The 21,098-nt window shown below is 40.4% G+C and overlaps 1 protein-coding gene across 2 annotated transcripts in view; it reads right to left on the bottom strand.

Annotated features, from left to right (window-relative positions):
- Positions 1–14,465: 14,465 nt before the first annotated feature.
- kiaa1549la (KIAA1549-like a) overlaps positions 14,466–21,098 on the bottom strand; it is a 133,709-nt gene continuing 127,076 nt past the window's right edge. For both annotated transcript variants that reach the window (XM_069685614.1, XM_069685613.1), the window contains exons 21-24: positions 19,627–19,772; positions 19,373–19,527; positions 19,212–19,284; positions 14,466–18,547 (exon numbers count right to left, since the gene is read on the bottom strand). In XM_069685614.1, coding sequence (XP_069541715.1) covers positions 19,255–19,284; positions 19,373–19,527; positions 19,627–19,772 — 331 coding nt within the window. In that variant the 3' untranslated portion in view covers positions 14,466–18,547; positions 19,212–19,254. The remainder of the gene's footprint in view (positions 18,548–19,211; positions 19,285–19,372; positions 19,528–19,626; positions 19,773–21,098) is intronic.

Below are 21,098 nucleotides of genomic sequence, written 5' to 3' on the forward strand. Positions count from 1 at the left end.
TTTTCATTATCCAAGGCTGCTGTCCTTGCAGATGAGTTTGTGCTAACCCATAAAAATGTGTTTGCATCTTCCCCTCGATCTGACAGAACTTTTGTTTCACGTCCCACAAGATCTGATTCTGGCCATTTGGCCCCTGAAAAGGCCAAAGGTCCCCCGTCACCCTCCCAAGAGAACCGTGAGTGTTTCTATTGTCACAGAAGAGGCCATGTAATTACTGACTGCCTGTCATTGAAACGGAAACAGCAATTACCCTCAGCTCCTCAAAAAAAGGATGTGTGTTTAATTAAAACGGTTCCAACACTTTACTTACGTTACTGAACAGTCTGAGGCCATTAATGATAAACCTGACCCTTGTTTCAAACCTTTTATTTCAAAAGGTTTTGTCTCATTGACTGGCAATTCAAAAGACCATAAAGTGATCACCTTACTGAGAGACTCAGCTGGTTCTTAGTCAATCATTAAGGACGGCATCTTACCTTTGTCATCTACTACCTTCTGTCAGTCTAGTGTTAAAGTCCGGGGGGTCGGGATGTTTAATGTACTTGCGCCACTACACAGAATCCATCTTCAGTGTCCTTTACTTAGTGGGTGGTTTGACGTTGCAGTTCTTCCTGACTTGCCTGTTGCTGGTATTGATTTCCTCCTTTGTAATGATGGGGGAAAGGTGAGTCGAACTCCAGTGATAGTAGATGTCCCTGTTGCAACCGACACTGATTATGACAGCCAAGAATCTCCTGAGATTTTTCCGGCTTGTGCAGTCACAAGGGCTCAGACAAAGAAATATGGACCTGACCTATCTGACTCTTTCTTCTTTGTAGACCAGCCGGCTGATACTGAAACTCCAGAGTCTAAGAATCCATCAGCATTTCAACCTAATCATGAGCAATCTGGTATATCAAGTACAGAGGCAGTGGAGCTGCCAGCCACAAGAGATGAGTTTATTGCAACCCAGCAGAGTGATAAAACACTAAAAAACTGTTTTTCTTAGTATTGAGGAGGCAAATAGAAAGAAAGTGGCCTACCTCATAGACCATGGACTGCTGGTTCACCGTTGGAGTGGTGATTTCTTGGATGGTGGAGACTGGAATGCAACCTATCAAGTTGTGGTCCCAATGTGTGTGGTCAGGTACTGTCTCTGGCTCATGACAATCCATGGGCTGGACATCTGGGTGTCACGGAATATTATGATAGAGTCCTTAGACATTTCTTCTGGCCAGGACTGAAGTCTGATGTGGTGCGCCATTGCCGCTCATGTCATGTGTGTCAGGTCACTGGCAAACCAAACCAAGTGGTTTCTCCTGCCCCACTCTGTCCCATACCCGTGATGGGTGGGCCATTTGAAAAAGTGATTGTTGACTGCGTGGGACCATTACCAAAGACCAAATCTGGCAACCAGTTTCTTCTGACCATTATGTGTGTTTCCACTAGGTTCCTGCTCATGAAGTTCTTTACAATGTTTGGTCTTCCTAAGGTGGTTCTGTCCGATCGGGGTACCGATTTCACATCCCAAGTGTTTTCCCAGGTACTGAAAACCTAAGGCATTAAGCATGTAACTTCAAGCCCCTATCATCCTGAAAGCCAGGGGGCACTAGAAAGGTTTCATCAGACCTTGAAGTCCATGCTCAGGAAATACTGTGTTGAGTCTCAAAAGGACTGGGATGAGGCTGTGCCATTCGTTTTGTTTGCTGCTCGTGAAGCTGTACAGGAGTCACTCAGTTTTAGTCCTGCCGAACTGGTGGACATGAGGTTCGTGGCCCCTTAAAGCTTCTAAAAGAACAACTTCTCTTGCCAGAAGGAAAGAAAGTCAATAGCATCCCTGAGTATGTTATGAAACTCAGAGCTCGTCTTCAGAGCGCCTGTTTGTTAGCCAAAGACTCTATATCCTCTTCTCAGGTAAAAATGAAGCAACACTATGACCAGAAAGCCATTGCCCACTCGTTTCAACCTGGTGACAAGTGATTCTTTCTCCTATCCCTGGTTCTGCTTTATCTGCAAAACATTTTCCCTATGTTGCGGAGAAGAAAGTCAGTGACACTAACTTTATCATTCAAACTCCTGACCGCAGACGCAGAAACAGATTGTGTCATGTAAACATGATGAAGCCATACTTTACACCAGAAGATGGAAGTGGAACGTCTGTCGTCCCAGAGGTAAAAGATGTGTCATCAGTATCTGTTTTCTCAACACTGAGCTCCGCTGAAGAGGATGGGCTGGTTATGTGTAGTGCCACACCACAGGGGGCAAGACTGAAGAATTCTGAGCTACTTTCTGATTTGTCTCACTTTTTGGCTCATCTTCCTGATGATCATCGTGGTGATGTTGAGAATCTAATTTCTGACTTCCCGTGCTTGTTTAATGATATTCCCTCTGAAACTACTGTCATTACACATGACATTGTCTTAACTATCCCAAGACCCATCAAACAGCATGCCTATCGGGTTAATCCTGCAAAGAGGGAGTGCATGAGGAAAGAGGTGGACTACCTTGTGGAACATGGATTCGCTGTGCCCAGCTCCAGTTCATGGAGCTCACCATGTCTCCTGGATGAGAAGTCCGACAGCAGTCCAAGATTCTGTACCGACTTTCGTAAGGTGAACTCTGTAACAGTCCCTGATGCACATCCATTGCCACTTATTGATGACTGTATTGATGAGATTGGTCCAGCAGTGTATGTCAGCAAACTTGACATTCTAAAAGGTTACTGGCAGGTTCCGTTAACACCACGTGCCTCTGAAATCTCTGCTTTTGTCACACCCGACAATTTTCTTCAGTATACAGTAATGCCCTGTCATGAGTTCTTATTGTTTAATGTTGTATTTAATATATTGTGTTCTTGTCTTGATTTAGTCTTGTTTAGTTATGTAATTAATTTGTGTTTCACTGTCTAGAGATTTTCTGCTTGAGTTCTGCTATCACAGTCCTGAGTTTGGTTTTTAGTGTTTCCTGTTTTATTTTGTAGTTCTTGCCCTATGTATGTTTTGTCTTGTTTTACTTTGCCTTTGTGTGTTTTCCCGCCTGTTTGATTATGTGCCCTGCCCTGATTGTTTTCACCTGCCCCTTGATTTTCTCACCTGTGTCTGATTAGCCTCACCTCCTAAGTTTATTTAGTCTTTGTGCTCCCCTGTCTCGTTGCCTGTTCATTGTCGTCCTTCTCTGGAGTTTAGTCTATGTCTCTGACCTGCACTTGGTTCCTTGTGTTTTTCCCTGGATATTCTTTGTGCTTCCCCTGACCCCTCGTGTCCCTTGGATTACCTGTTCCTGTTTTTTTTGTAAGTTTTTTGCTCTGCCTTTTGATTTTCCTTTTTTGTCTTTTGTTGAATTTAAATTTTGTTTGTGCATTTTTGCCTTTTATTTAATTAAATCCGTTTCTAAGTCTGCTTCTGGGTCCTCACCTTTTTGTTTCTATTGAAACTGTGACAGAATGAACAGGCCAAAGATGGACCCAGCAGACTTGGACAATTTAGATTTATTTTCAAAAATTCATTATTTTCAGAACATTTTCAGAGCGGTGAGAGGGGAATATGATTTTGAGCAGTCTCCCTGGACTGGGACTTGCTTGGCCATTTTTCCTGGCTCCGCGGAGGCACCAGGAAAAGACGTGGCCATCGTGGCTCTCGTTTTCCTCGCCCCTCTCCCCAGCCCAGAGCCCCAGAGCCTCCACTGCCTAGCTCCCCAGAAACTCCTGCCCCTGTGTTCGGGTCGGAGGTCCTGCCGACTCCTGTCTCTGTGTTCCGGTCGGAGGCCCTGCTGACTCCTGCTCCTGTGTTTCGGTCGGAGGTCCTGCCGACTCATGCCCCTGTGTTCCAGTCGGAGGCTCTGCCGACTCATGCCTCTGTGTTCCGGTCGAAGGCTCTGCCGACTCCTGCTCCTGTGTCCTGGTCAGAGGCTCTGCCAACTCCTGCTCCTGTGTTCTGGTCGGCTCCGAGGCTGACTCCTGCTCCCCGGGTCCAGTCGGCTCCCCGGCTGACTCCTGCTCCCCGGGTCCAGTCGGCTCCACGGCCGACTCCTGCACCCCGGGTCCAGTCGGCTCCCCGGTCGACTCCTGCTCCCCGGGTCCAGATGGCTCCTCTGGTCCAGCAGGAGGACTCCCCTCCTGGCTCTCCGTCGGTGTCTCGGCCGACACCCCTTCTGGCCCAGCTGGAGGATTCCCTTCCTGGCTCTCCCTCGGCTTCCCGGCCGACACCCCCTCTGGCCCAGCTGGAGGATTCCCATCCCAGTTCCCCGTCGGCGGTCCGGCCGACACCTGCTCCAAGTTCTCCATCGGCGGTCCGGCTGACACCTGCACCTGGATCTTAGAGAAGGCCCAGAGCCTGCGTGTGCCTTGCCGCGCTGAAGACCTCGCGAGTAGACATTGCTCCAAGTAAACTTCAAGCTGTTCTAGCCCTGTGTTCCAAGAACTGAAGACAACAGCTCTCTTTTTGCTCCAATCCTTGCGCTCTGACAAGCCTCAAACTCAGAGCCCAGAAGACGCAACCAGCCTCCATCCAGTACCAGTCACAACACGGAGTGACCTGCACATCGTCATCTAGAGAGACCGAACCGGCCGTGCTGTGCCGCTCCGAGGGATGCTACCCGGGTCTAAGCCCGGGGCACCTGAAGCTCCAGGCGATGCCGGTCTGACGGCCTTCACACGCCTAACCAACAGCACGGTTGACCATATCCTCCATCAGAGTAGGTCTAACTTTGCTTTACCGTATATCGGAGCTGATGTGGTAGTATTAAGGGTATGAAGGGATAGAGTAGAACTTTAGCAAAGATACCTCCCAATATCTCAGCTGCTGCACCGTGCTCCCTTTACAGGTTTCATTTTCAGTCCATCTTTCATCATATTCATCCTGTTATTAATCGTTTTCATGTTCATCACCATATTTAGTTATCTCATGTATGTTTAGTAGTATTAGTTAATAAATCCTTCATTTATAAAGATCTGCATTATGTGTTTTGTGTGTGTGAAGTACTAAGTCTCTGTACACCGCGAAACGAACTCAAGTCTAGACTGTAGCAACCTTCAGATTATGAGACTGAATTAAAATAATTAGGTAACTAATTATATGTTTTCCCTGTTTTGTCAAAAGAGGGTGGTGCCCTGTTAAATACCTATGATAGGTTAAGTCTTTTAATTAACGTTAAAGTTAACTTCTCGTCAATATAGAGTGCAGGCATTCTATGACGAGTCTAATTAATTATTAAATAATTAATCGACCGATTTACGCTACAACAGGTAAGTGTCTCAACTAAACAGATGAGTGGCTGGTCGCTTCCAAGATACAAAATGTATTTACAGAATGAAAGATTTAAAAAAAAAAACATCAACAGGCCAAGGGCAATTTACCGAGCTTGAGTTTCACAGTAACCACTTTAAAGGAGCAAGTTGTGCAACACACTAAACAGGGACAGTCAGTAGTAACTCTAAGACTGTAAGGGATTGGCACAGATCACTTGATACATATAGCAAAATACACTGAACAAAAATATAAACGCAACACTTTTTTGTGGCCAGCCTAAGGCACACCTGTGCAAAAATCATGCTGTCTAATCAGCATCTTGATATGCCACACCTGTGAGGTGGATGGATTATCTCGGCAAAGGAGAAGTGCTCACTAACACAGATTTAGACAAATTTGTGAACCATATTTGAGAGAAATAGGCCTTTTGTGTACATAGAAAAAGTCTTAGATCTTTGAGTTCAGCTCATGAAAAATGGGAGCAAAACCAAAAGTGTTGCGTTTATATTTTTGTTCAGTGTATATAGCCTACAGAGAGAAGCAGCGGCTCCAAAAAAAAGCATTCTAAATCCCACAACAAATTGCTCTGCACTTGTTAAGAATCACTATTTGAGTCCAACTGCACCCCAAGCAGTAAAATTAATAACATTACAAAGAAGATCTACACAAACAACTACAAAAAAAGGGTATCTCTGCTTCTGGAGCCTCTAGTCTCTGAATAATTAAGAAAGAAAAAGACATACTGCCACATGACTTAATACATTCGCAGTTTGATGAATATCGACTCACAATTACCATCCCACCGCATGCAATCATAACGGTTATAAGCAGATGATTAAAAGCTATAATGAAATAAAACTCATAACACATGTTTGTGTAAGTTAACACTCACTAAAGATGATTTGGTGTTTACAGCTTAACTGAGTGCTGGCCTACTGGTAATGTCGGCATGCCTATGCGGCGTCCGATCTTCATTCTGCTGTCTTGTTTCTGGGCTTTACCTGAGTGAATTCGCTTGTCTTAGCAACGTTTAGCTGTGCCATCATTATTGCATGATATGAACAACATTTTAAGCTAATATAGCGCCTACCGCGAGCAAAGGTTTGGTGTCCGTCGTGATGCGTGTCTCGCTGCACTTCCTGGTTTCTCACACAGGTGGGGGCACTTGTTTTCGACACCCTTATATAGCCTCCCCAGCATTCCAGTGACAATCTCCCTTACACTTAGGCAAAAAAGACTCATGGCTGAACCTCACTTCAATCATATTTTAAATATTAAACAAAGCAAATATCATTAAGTAGCTGTTTTTAATGTGCATTAGCTTTATCCCTAACATAATGCTAATTTCACATATATTATGTTCCCTCACCTAAATCGAGTTTAGTTGATTAATTAGGCCTCAATAAATTTGAATCCTTCTCAGCCAACAGAAAGAAGGCAGAGGCCCGCAAAACTAGTGGAGGTCCAAAATCACCACCTCTGACTGAGGCAGAGGAGCTGGCCCTAAGCCAGAACTCACAGGGGCCAGTGGCAGAGGGAATCCCCGCGGGGAGCTCATCTGAGCCTGTCACCCCCCAGGACACAAGTGCCTTCGTAAGATTTAAGAAATAAAGAGTACCGTCTAAACCTGGGCTGCATGTTAAGTGTCATGAGATTACTTTTGTTGTAAATGGTCACTATACAAATAAAAATTGATTGATTGATTGATTGTACTCAATGCTCCAGAGATTATACCAAATACTGAGTGTTCTAAAACATAACACTCATCTTAACAGGATGAAGCTCAAGAAGATGCTGCTACAGAGAGGCCTACAGAGGTAACATCTTAAAATAATGTGTTACTGATAATATCTTTCCATTCACTGTTCTTTACATTCTTGTGTGGAATATTGTGGCATGTAGCCTACATTGAAGTATGAACAGACATTCTTATCCTTTTTTAACAGAGCATGGCTGGGCAGCAGGAGGAGGGTCCATCAGATTCAACGGCACAGGTGAACACAGTGAGATGTTCACTAAATGCCAGGGGTTAATTCTGCATGTAGAACTGTATGATTTAATGCCATCCTTATGTATTCCCAGTTGCCTGTAAAGGAAGCTTACAGGAGACATCTATTGAAAAAAAGAGACAAATAAATGGTGCACTTGGACCACTAGATTAAAAAGGCAGCACTGGAGATAGAAATATTGAAACACAAGTTAGAGGTGGGTGCATAGTCACAGGTGAATTGTGTTTTTTTGTTTTTTTTAATGTTGTTTCAATAACTAACCACAGCTTTTGTATTTGTTGGAAATATAGAGAATTAAATAAAATCTGACTCATTTGTCTTATTTGAGTGCTCTCGGCAGTGGTGGTGGAAAAATGCTGACTTTGACATAGATTTGTCTTTTGAGTATTTTATTATAATTAGAAAATACTTTTGCAAAGGGGTCAGAGCATCACAGAGACACAACCACCGAGAGCCTCATGATAATGACAAAGAAAGGGGTGAATACACAGGCATTTTTTAGAGATGGGAGACCTCAGTGACCTTGGGCTTCAGAAAGTAGAAAACAAGTGTGGAAAACAACCCAGGCCTCATCTAAGAAGCACTGTGTAAATGGGTCAATGGGTAGAAAATGTACAAGGTTAAAACAGTTCAACAATAGCTAAGCAGTTGGAAGTTAAGAAATATGACTAATAGTTTAAAGTATGTATGATCTAAATAAGGTAAGCAATGTTAAAGAACTAAAGGTAAAAAAAAAAAATCCATGTGTCTTAGACAGCAAAATAATTGTGGCAGATGACATCTCTGACTGCCCTTCCAGCTGCAGGGAGGGGGTCTTCATCAGCCTCTATTTGTAGGGCAGGGTGTTGCTCTCCTCTAATTGTGGCAATATTACGGAGAAATACACATGCAACAATAATGTCGCAAACCCTCTCAGGGGTTACCCTGAGATGATGTAGGGGCCTGGCTCAGGGTCAGGGTGAGGGTCAGCGGTGTGGCCGGCATAGGTAGCCCCTGTCACCCAGCAGATAGCCGTCAAAGTGTCCTGTAACGTATAGTGGTTACATCGAGTGTATTAAAGGAGGGAGACAAGTGAATGATATTGAACCAAGCTCTAGGCTACTTACCACGTTTCATTCTGTGGCTTACAGTAGACAGACCCGATCCACTTGTGATGAGATGTGAAGCATTGCATATGATCTTAACAGTGCAAAGACTGAGAGATGGGGGCTGTGGCTCAGTGGCAGAGTTGGTTGTCTTTCAATCGCAAGGTCGGAGGTTCAATCCCCAGCTCCCTCAGGCTACATGTCGAAGTGTCCTTGGGCAAGACACTGAACCCCAAATTGCTCCCGGTGGCATAGCCAATATGTAGTGTGATATGTAGTGTAAAAGCAGCTTTGAGTGGTTGCAAAGACTAGAAAAGCGCTATATAAGTACAGTCCATTTACCATGTAAGTTGAAGGATTGTGATGCAGTCTATGACATTTTGGCACAGTGGTCATACCTACCTTAACATTAATGCTGTGGATGGACTTCCTATTGACATGATTGACATGCCATGATGGGAATATGGGTTCCATCCATGCATCCAATCACATTGGGAAATCCTAGAATAAACTGAAATTAGTAATCCTACTCTGAGGTCACAGCAACATGTCATTAACAGCATACAATACATAATCACTAATTTAAACTGATTTCTACATCGTCTACCTGCATTCCTGTGGAGTTCCTCCTTAATGGCTCTCAGCGGCTTGTGCCTGGGAAATGTTACTAAAACATGCGAAAAACATTTAAGAGCCAGGCAGACTTTCCTCACTGCCCTGCAGACGGTAGCTTTGCTGAGTCGCTCCGTGTCCCCAAAAATTGTAAGGAAAACTTCCAATAGAAAAAACGTAACATAAGGCAACACAAATAATTAGCTTGAATGTGCATGTCTATGTTGGGTGATATTGGTTTTGTGTGGCTGTAGGAGAGTGTTCAAAAATATTGCAATGACTGTATAAAAAAAACGGTAATGCTCAAATAAAAAGTGGTCGGGAAATGAAAATACATCTAATCAGAGGCTTAACATTTTCTCCCGATGAGGGTTGAACTCCTTGCAGAAAAGTGCAGCCCCTTCGTCAACAATGTCCTTGACAAATGGACATGCCATGGTCGCACAAAAAGTGGGCTTCTATATCACACAGACAAACGCTTCACCGCTCAAACACACGCGTGATATGGGCTGAATGAATGAGAAAGTTGTAACTTCCCTCTTCGGCCCAGCGGCATGGCCCGTTAAAAATTTGTGGGGCTCCACACCTATAAGGAATTTGTCTTAATGTTATTTGTGCATTAGAGTGATCATAAAAATAGAATGTAACATAGAAAACGAAATTAACAGCAAGCTCAAGATAACTAACCGCCCCCGCCTGTCAGCAACTATTGGAAAAATAATAAAGAAGGCTATCTATCAGGGCTAATCTGTATTTACAGAAATGGGATGTGGGACATGGAGTTTTCAGACAGCAAGTGTTCTGTTTTGCCTTTGTAGTATGCTTGTAGTCCGAGTAATATTGACCAATCATGTATCAGCAGGCTGCATATGGGCATATGCAGGAAAAATAGTCCATGTGGAGAGCAAAAGCAGGTGGAATGTAATGCGAAATCCAGGCTTCCAATCCGTGGATCTCTGACAGTGATTTAGCTTCTTATTAATCTCTGTCTGCATGCTAACTGCTAACAATCTGTTCTAGATCTAAAGTTTAACTTGAGATAAATTCCCTGACGTGGTGTCACGAAAGCTGTTTAGCGTTCAGATTTCCCGCCTTCCTAGAATGCATCAGAAATGCTCGATCTGACCTCCGTTCAACAAACTTCTGTTCTTCTCCTCTTGAGGACAGACCTGACAACGCTTCATTTTGACTTTTTACTAATCTGCATCATGATGTTGAAATTTCGGCAAAGGTAAGACCTGTTAATTAAAGTAAATCACAACGGTTTATTTATCTGTAAACAATGCAGCACACGAAAAAGGAAGTCTTGACTGGAAGTCATTTATCCTGTTTACCCCTTCATGTTAACCAGTGTCCACAGAGGCTATATCATCGTCAACTATAGCCGATGGGATCCAAGAATGATCAGGGTCATACCGGGGTCTCCCCCACCTGATGTTGAAGCTGCGGGGCGCACAGTCGTCAATTAAAAAACACAGTAAAGTTAAACATGCAGCATATAGGTTAAAAAGCTCCAACAGTTCAAAATGTACTCGATACAATTACAAAGATGTTAAAATTCCCCTGCTCTGTGCTGCAGTAAATGGGCCCACTCAGGATAAGCTGCGGGGGGGGGGGGCTCACGTTTGCATTACGGTGCTGGTAAGATGTTGCCATGGCAGCTTGCAAAGGTGTACTGTATATATACAGAGGCTATGCTGAATGTACAGAGATAATACTCATTTTAATGTAATGCATTGAGTCATATGTGGTGACTTAGTATGATGTTACAAAAATGTATCTAATACCCCTTTCCCACCTAAATTTAACGTGTTGAAGATTTGTACACAATTTGAAGACAATATGTAGCGGTAACTACCTTTTTGGATTAGAAATTTACTCTCGTTGAAAGGGGCACCACCTCCGATTAGGAGGAAATTAAACAGATAGGATTACAGGAAAATGTATCAGTCTCGTTATCTTTTTAGTAAGATCTGAACACATTGACCATAGTTCTGTAATGACAAATATAGACAGACAACGACTTTGATCAGTAAATGAAGACCTTTTATTTATAATAAAATGATGATTAATAAGTGAATAAGTGAGCATACAATGAATATAAACACTTAAAGAAGATTGTTACCTGGTTATGAACTAAAGTACTAACTTGGCGATAGTGATAAAGAATATGTTTTGATTTAGTTTATGGCGGATAAACGGACGGGTCGGATATCACGAAGATCTCTAAATTTGGAATGGTGAAATTTCAAAATATTACACGCTACATCAACTTTTGATCACAGCAGTGTCGGGTGTTTTATGCCTACTTGTTGCAGCATTGTCAGAGGGCTTCTCCGGTGGGGTCCAGCTGTAGTTCGCTCCAGTCGGCGGCATCAAGGGCTCCGCAACGGGTCTCCACCCGGTGAAAGGCCGTCACTGCCGGTCGACGAATGCAAGGATCGATGTTATTTTAGCTGGCCCGAGCATCCACCACGGTGGATCGGTAGAGGTCTCTGGTTAACTGCCTGGGCAAAACACGCTGGTCCCGCATTCAGTGCTGGTAGTCAAAAGCCGAAGGCGGACAAAACTTCTTAATTAACTTGTTTAAATAACTTAAAAGTAATTTCGCCGGCCGGACGATAATACCTTCAAAATATAAAAGCGGGCTTTACTGATGTAGAAAAAGAAAGAAAATCAAGCTTGCTGAGCTGGATACAATTACGCGTTACTTTGACGGTCGAGAAGTTAAGGAAAGTACGAAACAAAAGAAAGTCCGGAGAAAATAATTAAGGTTAAGAGGAGTATATATGGCTCTTTGGTGGACCGTGAATCCCAAAGGGAAAAGGAAAAAGAAGCCCGGACAAAAGGTTTAAGTGTTTTGTGTGTGTGAAGAACTAAGCCTCTGTACAACGCTTAATGAACTCAACTCTGTAGCACCCTTCAGGTTATGAGACTGAATCTAATTCATTAATTAACTAAGTTAATAAGTTTTCTCTGTTTTGTCAAAATAGGGTGGTGCCCCAATAAATACTTCCAATATGATAAATCATTTGAATTAAAGTTAAACTTTGCTATTCAATGCAGAGTGCAGGCATTCTATGACTTATTAATTATTTAATAATTAATAATTAATAGACCGATTTACCCTACATAAATGTAGCCCATAAGCGTTTGTTTTCATAAAATAAAGGGCAGTAATGTATCATGTACCAACAGCTGTACAAAGATACAGCATTAACACTGTGACGGCCAGTAGGTCCTTCATCCTCCCAAATGGTGTTTCAGTGGACGCCATCTTAGTTCTATGCCGCTGGCGTAAGTAAAAAAGCAGATCGTTGGAAATAAAACACATTAACACTATTCTAAACGTTTCACAACAAATCAATAAGTAATCAAACACAATATAAAGATTACATACAAATATAAATATATGAATTAATATAAAAATTACATACTTTTCCATCGATGGGTTGTGACAAGGCAATCTGCTCCTGCTGAGTCATTGTCTTGGTCAGGTTCAGGTTAAATTGTTATACTACTTACTACTACTTACTAATCTTACTTACCCTTCTCATCTTACTATGAATCTTCAGGATGTTGTCGTTAGTATTTCCAGTGTTAGGAGTAGCCATTATAAGTGGATTTATGTGACCAGACACCACTTTTGATAAGAAAAACAACAAAGGTAAGACCAAATTTATAGTAGGAACTGTAAAAAGTGAAGTTTGTCTAGTTTGGCTTTTGGCTGTTTTCTTGGCGAGTTTTAGTCGCACAGTGATGAGTTATACTGTTAGAATCTGCGGAATCTCAGGTTTAATTTGAGGTAATTATTTGGCTACCCTGAAATATAAGATATCCAGAGCGCTGTGTTTGCAGGCATGCACCGGGTTCAGCCGGAGAACATGTTTTGCCTCAAGATCATTCTGGTGCTCGGTGTGTGACGTGTGTTTTGTTTAGTTGGAAATGGTTATGCTAGCTTTCTAGTCGAGCTTCTTCTGATTGAAACGGTGTGCCATGTGACTATATACACGCATGTTTAAATGCCCTGTAATGCTTTACACACGCAGAGGCTTGCCAGCCCCCTTATGTGGGGGCTCTCCGAATGAAGTTAATCAGCTTGGTTGCAATCGGGTCTAAGAGATGGTTTAGAAGGGAGTAAGCCTGAAAATAAATGTTGGACTTACATTCAGTGCAATCATGTATTGATCCATGTCAGCTGGAAAGGTATTTAATCACTGTTTCTTCTTTTCTTCTCTATAGCAACTGAAGTGTAGTGACAATCTATCAATGTTGCTGTTTCTGCTCATCCCTTTAGGTGGCCAAATCTCAATAACTCAATGAATGTGTTTTTAGACATTTAAAAAAATTATCAACCAAAAAGCAAATTACCTTGTTAAACATTTTTATTTTATTAGATTAAAAAATGTACCTTGTACCCCATAGTTGTTATCCAGAATCTATGAATATGCAAATATTGTTTATTTTGAAAGTTTAGCGACTGACTCAAGATGTGCAATCCGTGTATTGTGCACTGGAGGATTCACATCCCCACATAACACTTGATATCACAAATCCTGCCCATATGTGCTCTACTTACACAAACCATTAATTAATCTTTCACATAATAAAGATATATCTCAAACCAGCCATTTAAGAAATGAATGGTAAGTTTTATACATCACTATGCCTTTAAAGTGAAGTCATGTAAGCTTTGAATGGTCAACTGACTTCTTATTTACACTGATGATCGCTTTGAATTAGACACCAATACAGATGTATATAACAAAAATTAGGGATGAAACCAAATTCAGTAAATTATTGAGTTTAGAACAATTTACTGAGAAATAGTTCTGAGAAATTCAAGAAAAATCCTTCATCGTTGGAGAGCTGTTCTTTCCTTTATTTTGAGTACAGATTGAGAAACAAAGACATAACAACCTTTAAAGAGAGTTAGTTATTCCCTTTCATTCCATAATACTCAAACAGAAATTGCATTCTCCAAAGTGACATTAATTATTACTTTAGGCTACAATTGGAGGCAATATAAAACAGTTGTATGTTCTGTAATTCTTAGCTGTGAATGTGGCAATTTACAAGAATTAGTTCACACTGTGACCGCAAGCATTTTTTGAGAAATCTGTGAAACTGTCAAAGGGCTATTACCACAGCTCACTTTTATCTTAGAGACAGAAATGCTTCTCCAAACACGTTTTATTAATTATGCAACTACCTCACCTTTCACCTTTTATTCTTTTGCATATGGCTGCCAGAACTAACTACACAATTATGAATGGATTGTACTTTTGATCACTTGCTCTTAGTACTTTCAAAGGGTGGACACAATCAATGTGACTCCTGAAGACGAGGCCAAGGATGTATGTGTCTGCCTCCCTCTAGTGGTCTTAAGGCAGTGATCTACTTTTACTGTACACCCAAGGCACTTAGTTAATAAAATACATAACATATCAACAAGGCAGTATCAGATATATCACAAATTTGTAAGAAAAAAAAGAAACCTATCAAAAAGAAAAAAAAAACACATGCAAGCTGAGAATAGTCATTTATCTTTATTGTTTAAATTCACCAAAAAGTTTCTGCATAACTACATCCAACAGCATTCATTTTTGTCGTCACTGTGATCTCACAACACCCTAGCGACGATAGTGTGACATCATTAGCGCCACCATGATGTCACAGCATCAGGACATGGCTCAAATGGCAGAAGTAAAATCTACTGACAGACAGTCCATCCCAGAGTCAGCTGTCAATAAAAGCATCTCGCCGCTACCCGTGTAAAGCACAAACATTGTACATCAACTTAAAGCATAGCATCAAGGCTCCTAAAATTACTGCTTAAAAACAAAACCCACCTACCCCTTAACATGGAGTGAACAAAATTGAAACATAAGTGGAGGTGTGTTCTCTTTGAATATACATGGGTTCGTACACTAAATGTGATTTTAAATGTGATGGTTGATGATGATAATGATGATGGTGGCGATTCAAAAACACAACAGCACCGTGTGCTCTTTTAATGATCCAGTACTGTCATCTCATATCTTCACTTTTTTTCCCTAAATACCCATGATTTAAAAGATGGACAAATTTTAAACAATATCTAAACTTGAAGAAAACAACTTCCCACATAAAGGCTTTTAAAAATAAAATGTATTTTAAATCTAAGTAATTATGTTCAGTGCGTTGTTCAGTGTTGTCTCAGGAAACATGGGGCTCCGATTGTTTTGTGTGCTTTTGCACCGTACGGCCGCTCTGAGTATCAAGCCTTCTTGAAGTTGCAGGTGGGCATGCCGCCAAGCGTTTCCTCAAGGAGTCTCTCCCATAGTATCATTATTGTTGCTGCTAATGCTAATAGTAGACCTGTTGACTTCAACTGTTACAATTACGATTACCTCAGCCTTTATTATTACTCTGCTTCTCTCGCTTATTTATTTTTTGCTAATCTTCACACTAGTGTACCACTATTATTGGCATTGTAACCATAAGTATGTGTCTTTTGTTGTTCATGTAACAAGTTGTTTCTCTGTCCTGCATCTCCTTCTATCCCATTTTCGGCCCATCCAGTCGAGGCAGAACATGAGTCTGGTTCTGCTCGAGGTTTCTGCCTGTTAAAAGGAAGTTTTTCCTTGCAAATGTGCCGAATATTGCTAAGTGCTACTCATGGTGATTCACGTTGGGCCTCTCATGACAATGACAAAGAGTCGGTCTAGACCTGCTCTTTTTGTAAAGTGTCTTGAGATAACTTTGGTTATGATTTGGCGCTATACAGATAAAATGTGATTGATTGATTGATGGTGCACATTGACATTGTATGAAATGTGGTATATGTTTAAAATTTGATTGAGTGAAAGGCATCTCTTCCAACCCCAGCCCTCATAAGACATTTTTGAACAACTGCAATGACTGTTACCTTTAAATTACCTTTACTTTATTTGCTGAATAATATTCCTATTTTTCTTATATTTTCCCACAAAACTTTATAAACAGTGTAAATGCTGTCTAAGCCAAAAACAATCAAATGTCAATAATTAAAATCAAAAATCAAAATCTGGCTTTTAAGCCTAACTCTGTTAAATTTGCACATCTTCTATGATGTCAATGGTAGCTGCAGCCCTTTTATAATTAGGTTAAAACAATATGTTAACTAATGATTTACTTTGATTATGCATTTACAGATTTAAGCTCAGTGGAAACTACTTCTAAAATGTTATTCAGATTTATAGAATCTGAATATTCAATGCTCTGTGATGGCAAGGTTTGGGCTTCTTATATTAGGGGTAAGGTCATGTTAAACCATATTTACTATCTTATGTTACCATTTCTATCTATTATATCTTTGTATGCCCTTTCTCATCATACTCCCTATCTTGTGTGTGTGTGTGTGTGTGTGTGTGTGTGTGGGTTTGTGTCAGAGAGCCCTACATACTGTGTGCTCAATAAAGATTTATAGTTCTCCTCAAATGAGGAAGAACACAATAACATTCTTTGTAAAACAAAACAAAACAAAAGATTATTTTGCCCCTTATTGTTACATTTAAGTGTTGTTAAAACATAAAGAATAATTAAAATGCAGGGTAAGATCTCCTCAACAAGTGCCTTTTTACTGCACGTCATTCTTAACACCCGTTTCTTTTCTAATATGTTGTCTGTAATGTTTTCTGTTATCTTATTATGAACAATTATGCCACATGATACTGAAATGGACACATCCCTCTGAAAGTCAGTGAGTTTCAAAAAGTTTTGACTGACCATAAATGCAGTAAAAATAAAAATAAAAATGGCTTCATAAGAATGTCAAGTGAAGTTTCCCACCCACAGTACTTGCATAATTCTATTCATTAAATCATCTGATATATACAGTTATACATTTAATTGTTACGTATATGGCTCATACGAGCCCGGCATGTTTCATGATCATTACAACCCTATAGTCCGGTCACTATGGCCCAATTTCAATTCCCCCTTTGCCCTACCCCTGTTTTCAATTTTGAAATAGATTCCAAAGATTTGGATTTCTTTCCCTGAAGCAGTATGGATGTATGTGGTTGCACTTCTTCAGTTTGCACTCAGTACAAGGGGTATTTTAAGGTAAAGATAACCACTGACTGTAAATGCCCAAAAGAAATAAGACACCCTATTCTAAGCAGAAACACACAAACATAGGGGGAGGGCCAAGTGGTAGAGCTGAGGGGGCAGAATTTGGATTGTGCCCAAATAATCATCCCTCTTTGTCAAGTTTGAAAATAACCCAGTCAAATTCCTTTATACAGTAGAATACAGTAGACAATTTTCAAGTAAAAGAACAGTTTTTTTCTAAGAATACACGTGTGTTCACATAATTGTAACAGACCTAAGTCAAACAAGAATTGAAATCTGCTCAAATCAAAATCGTAATTTTTTTTAATCTTATGTGTAAAGTCAAAGAACCCTGCACACAGAACTCTATGCAAAAAGGATTTCAATTAATATATTTGATCCAGGTCTGCCTAATGGTTATCAGACAAAAACTTCATAATCAGATGATGGACAGAACATAGTGACACATTTTTGTTTTCTTTGCTGAATCAGAAAAGAAATATTGAAGATATTTTTTTTTAAAAGAACATAAATGCTATCATAACCACAAACAACTAAGCCGCCGATTTCTCTGTTTTAAAAAATGTATATATATATATATATATATATATTTTTTTTTTGCCTTGAAATAAGTGGAAAGTAATCACTCACTTTTTTTTTTGTACAGGAAACCATTGATAATACACAAAATTAAATGACAAAATCACAACTATCCAAAAACTGAAATTGAGACAGCTCAAGACAATTTTTTTTTCTATTTCATTAGAATTCTTTTCTTAGTTAAGTTTAAAATACATATTAATCAGCTGTAGAAGGTTTACATAGGAATTGGAATTCATCAAAAAAGCACAGTTTTAAGTCATTCCAGCATTCCTGGCTTTATGGTGGACCTAAGGGGAAAGTCCAGGATCGTCCAGTCCAGTCTAATTTAGAGGAGGATGAGACCACTGGTAATTGCTGGGGCACTGCTGTACTGATAACACAGCGCTGTGTGCCATTATGTGCTGGGCAGATGGCTGTTACTGTACAACGAGAACTAGTTGAAAGGTCCCATCTTGCATGTCACACTGCACTCTACTCCCCCTGTTCATCTACACTGCACGCTGTGTTATAAGTCAGGGAGACACAGCACAGCTTTATGCAGCTCAGCTGAGCACTGTTCAGTTCAGCAGTGTGATGAGCCTCTTGCTGTGCAGAGGTGGTCACCACAGATGAGGCCGCCTACATAAAGATGTTAACAGGGGGCCCAGTAAGGGCCAGTAAGAGAATACAGAAATCGAGAGAATTATGGCTGAGCATTTGCATTTGTAACGAGATTTAAGCGAAGGTTTGACCAGGTGAAGGGGCTTTTGGGACTGAGGAACTTTGGAGGATAAGAAACGCTTTAAGCTGCAACTAAAGCAGGAGAGTGACAATAAACAAAGCTCAGGGCAGAGGAAGAATGGAAAACAAATAGGACAGGCCCCACCAAAGTGAAGGAGGGGTGATAAAGCTCCAGGGAGATTCAGTGAGGAGGTCCTCTGCTCATCAAATCAGACACCTGGAAAAAGACACAGTAAGCACATATATCTGACCTGCAATTTTCACTCAGAAGCTGATTTGTATCCTTTCAGTATGAAAGCCCCAACAAACTAGGATTTAAAACTGCTTAGTTTAGGTATACATTACACACAACCTTTTAGACATTATTTGTATCTTAACTGATTATTTCAAAAGTTAATTATTGTACATTTATGCTTCTGTTTGCATTCAATCTGCCTTTGTAGACTTATTGCTGCTTTCATGATGGTAACCACCACACATCAAAACACTAATCAATAATGCTATTAGTTATCAAAAACCTCATAGGGTACCATATATTGATATTTATATGGATTGATGTAAAACCCAAACACCCAGCCTGAAACTACTGTTACAGATATTAAGGCTAATCCCGTAATATGTTAGTTATTGACAATGGAGCAGTCTTGATTGTTGCTTCCTGATATATGTCCATAATGGAGCTAAATTTTACTATTAAAATCGAACTTTTAAATGTCATCCAAATAGTCTATGTAGTTTTGATATCACATTTTTCACCTAAAGTACTAAAAGCTGTTGTCTTGTGAAATAAAAACATAAAAAAATTTAAAATCAAAATTGTAAAAAGATGAAAGCATCACATAATTCTCTATTCACTAAACAAGCATGAATATATGACCTACCAAGCTATGGGCTGTTTTCACTCAATGTCACAGGCAGACAACTTCAGCAGATGGTTTCAAGATGACGTGAGTTCTGCAGAGAGTAGAGAGGAACTGTTTTACAGTCTGAAAAAATGTTCATGTCATGTTTTAGATTAGATTGTACAGGGCATGTCCCTCACCGGTGTGTCATTCCACTGGCGTGGCAGGTCTTCTGGCTCAGGTGGATAGGACATCCAGGATGGGCTACGGTATGACGATGGTGGTGACATGACAAAGTAGTCTGAGTAACCCGAGCGGTTGGCTGATATAGCATAGACTGCTGTTATCGGATTTCCTGTCAAAAAGATATACAGATGGATTTGGATAATACATGAAGGGGTCAGATCATCATAGGCTGCTGACTGCATTTCAACACATCACAACCGTGTCATACCTGAGTAGGTGGTAATAGACTGGTCGACAGTGACAGCTGGGAATGGGGTCCTGGACAGTGGCAGATATGGGGCACCATTGAGCTGCTGGGCCTGCAGGTCTGAGGCCTCCGACACACGAGGCTTCAGACTAACATCAGGGGTGGAACTGTCAGTGGAAAAGAGTGATTAACCTGACATACAGTAATCACAACTATAAAAGTAAATTCATGCTTGGTACAAAAGCCCTGGAAAGGACAACTACACAACATTTTAATGCATAAACATTCAAGTTTAAAGCAGCAATCAAGTTGAAATGTTTAAAAAAATATATAGTAGTTGCATATTACACTGAAATGTCCATGTTTGTGCAAGGCAAAACACTTAGACATATTTTATTGATGCCACAAAAAATGTACATTGTCAAGTTTTAACAATCTAAGTGTCACAATTCTGTTGTAAAAAATAAAAAGGGAGGGGACCCAGATGCAGAAAAATAAGTTTAACAAAAAGCCAAAAAACAAAGGCTTACTTAAAACAGTCCAGGTTTTAAAATCCAACAAAAAGTTCCAACTGATAATCCAACAAAGGGAGAAAACACAAACAGCTACAAGAAAACAGGACATCCAAAGGTTTTACTGAGAATGACGATGATTCATGACAAACGACATTCGACAAACTGACACAGGGAAGCACAAAGACTAAATAAACTTGGGATGTGACGCTAATTAGACACAGGAGAGACAATCAAGAGGCAGGTGAAACGACAAGGTCAGGGCACATAATCAAACAAGCGGGAAAACACACAAAGGCAGGAAGTGGATCATCACAAGAGACAGGGGCTAGACAGTGTTTAAGTGTCAGCCATGATAAGAGCGTTTCGATTTCTGTAAATGATAAGGAAAGGAGCTTCATTGCTTCCTTTTTTGTCTCCTTAGCATAGGAAACGCTGGACCATCCTTTACGAAAGGAGAAAAGACAGTAATGACCCACAATTCCTTGACCACAACATTTAAAGTGACACACTTCTCTGTGGTCATGAAAACACGCATGAACATGACAGAAAATAGTAGATTTAGATTTAATTGCCAGTTTGACTGGAATAAACAGTTGTATTCAAACAATCAAACTTATGATTTATGTGGATAAATATAAGAGGATATGTTTGAAATATTGTAAATATGACAACCATTTCTCTTCACCTTTAGTAACTTATTTTCTTTTTTTATTTACCCAACCTCCAAGTAAGTGTCTCTACTGTAAGATAATACAAATTAAACCCAAGTGCCTCTATGAAGTGTTCTCTTGTGATGAGGTTGATGAGGTGCAGGACTATAACTAAAACACGATCGTTGTTTTGCCCATCATATGATAAATAAATAAATAATCATCTGTGACGGTGGAGTGTGTTAGTTTGCAGTTTGCACACATTACGAGCTCATAGTAAGACAGAATAAGTGTAGAATATAGTAATGTTACCGTTAATACATATAAG

The sequence above is a fragment of the Semicossyphus pulcher genome, unplaced genomic scaffold (genome assembly GCF_022749685.1).
Source record: "Semicossyphus pulcher isolate SPU_LCO1_2020_fin unplaced genomic scaffold, fSemPul1.0.p SCAF_8, whole genome shotgun sequence".
NCBI classification, from domain to species: Eukaryota; Metazoa; Chordata; class Actinopteri; order Labriformes; family Labridae; genus Semicossyphus; species Semicossyphus pulcher.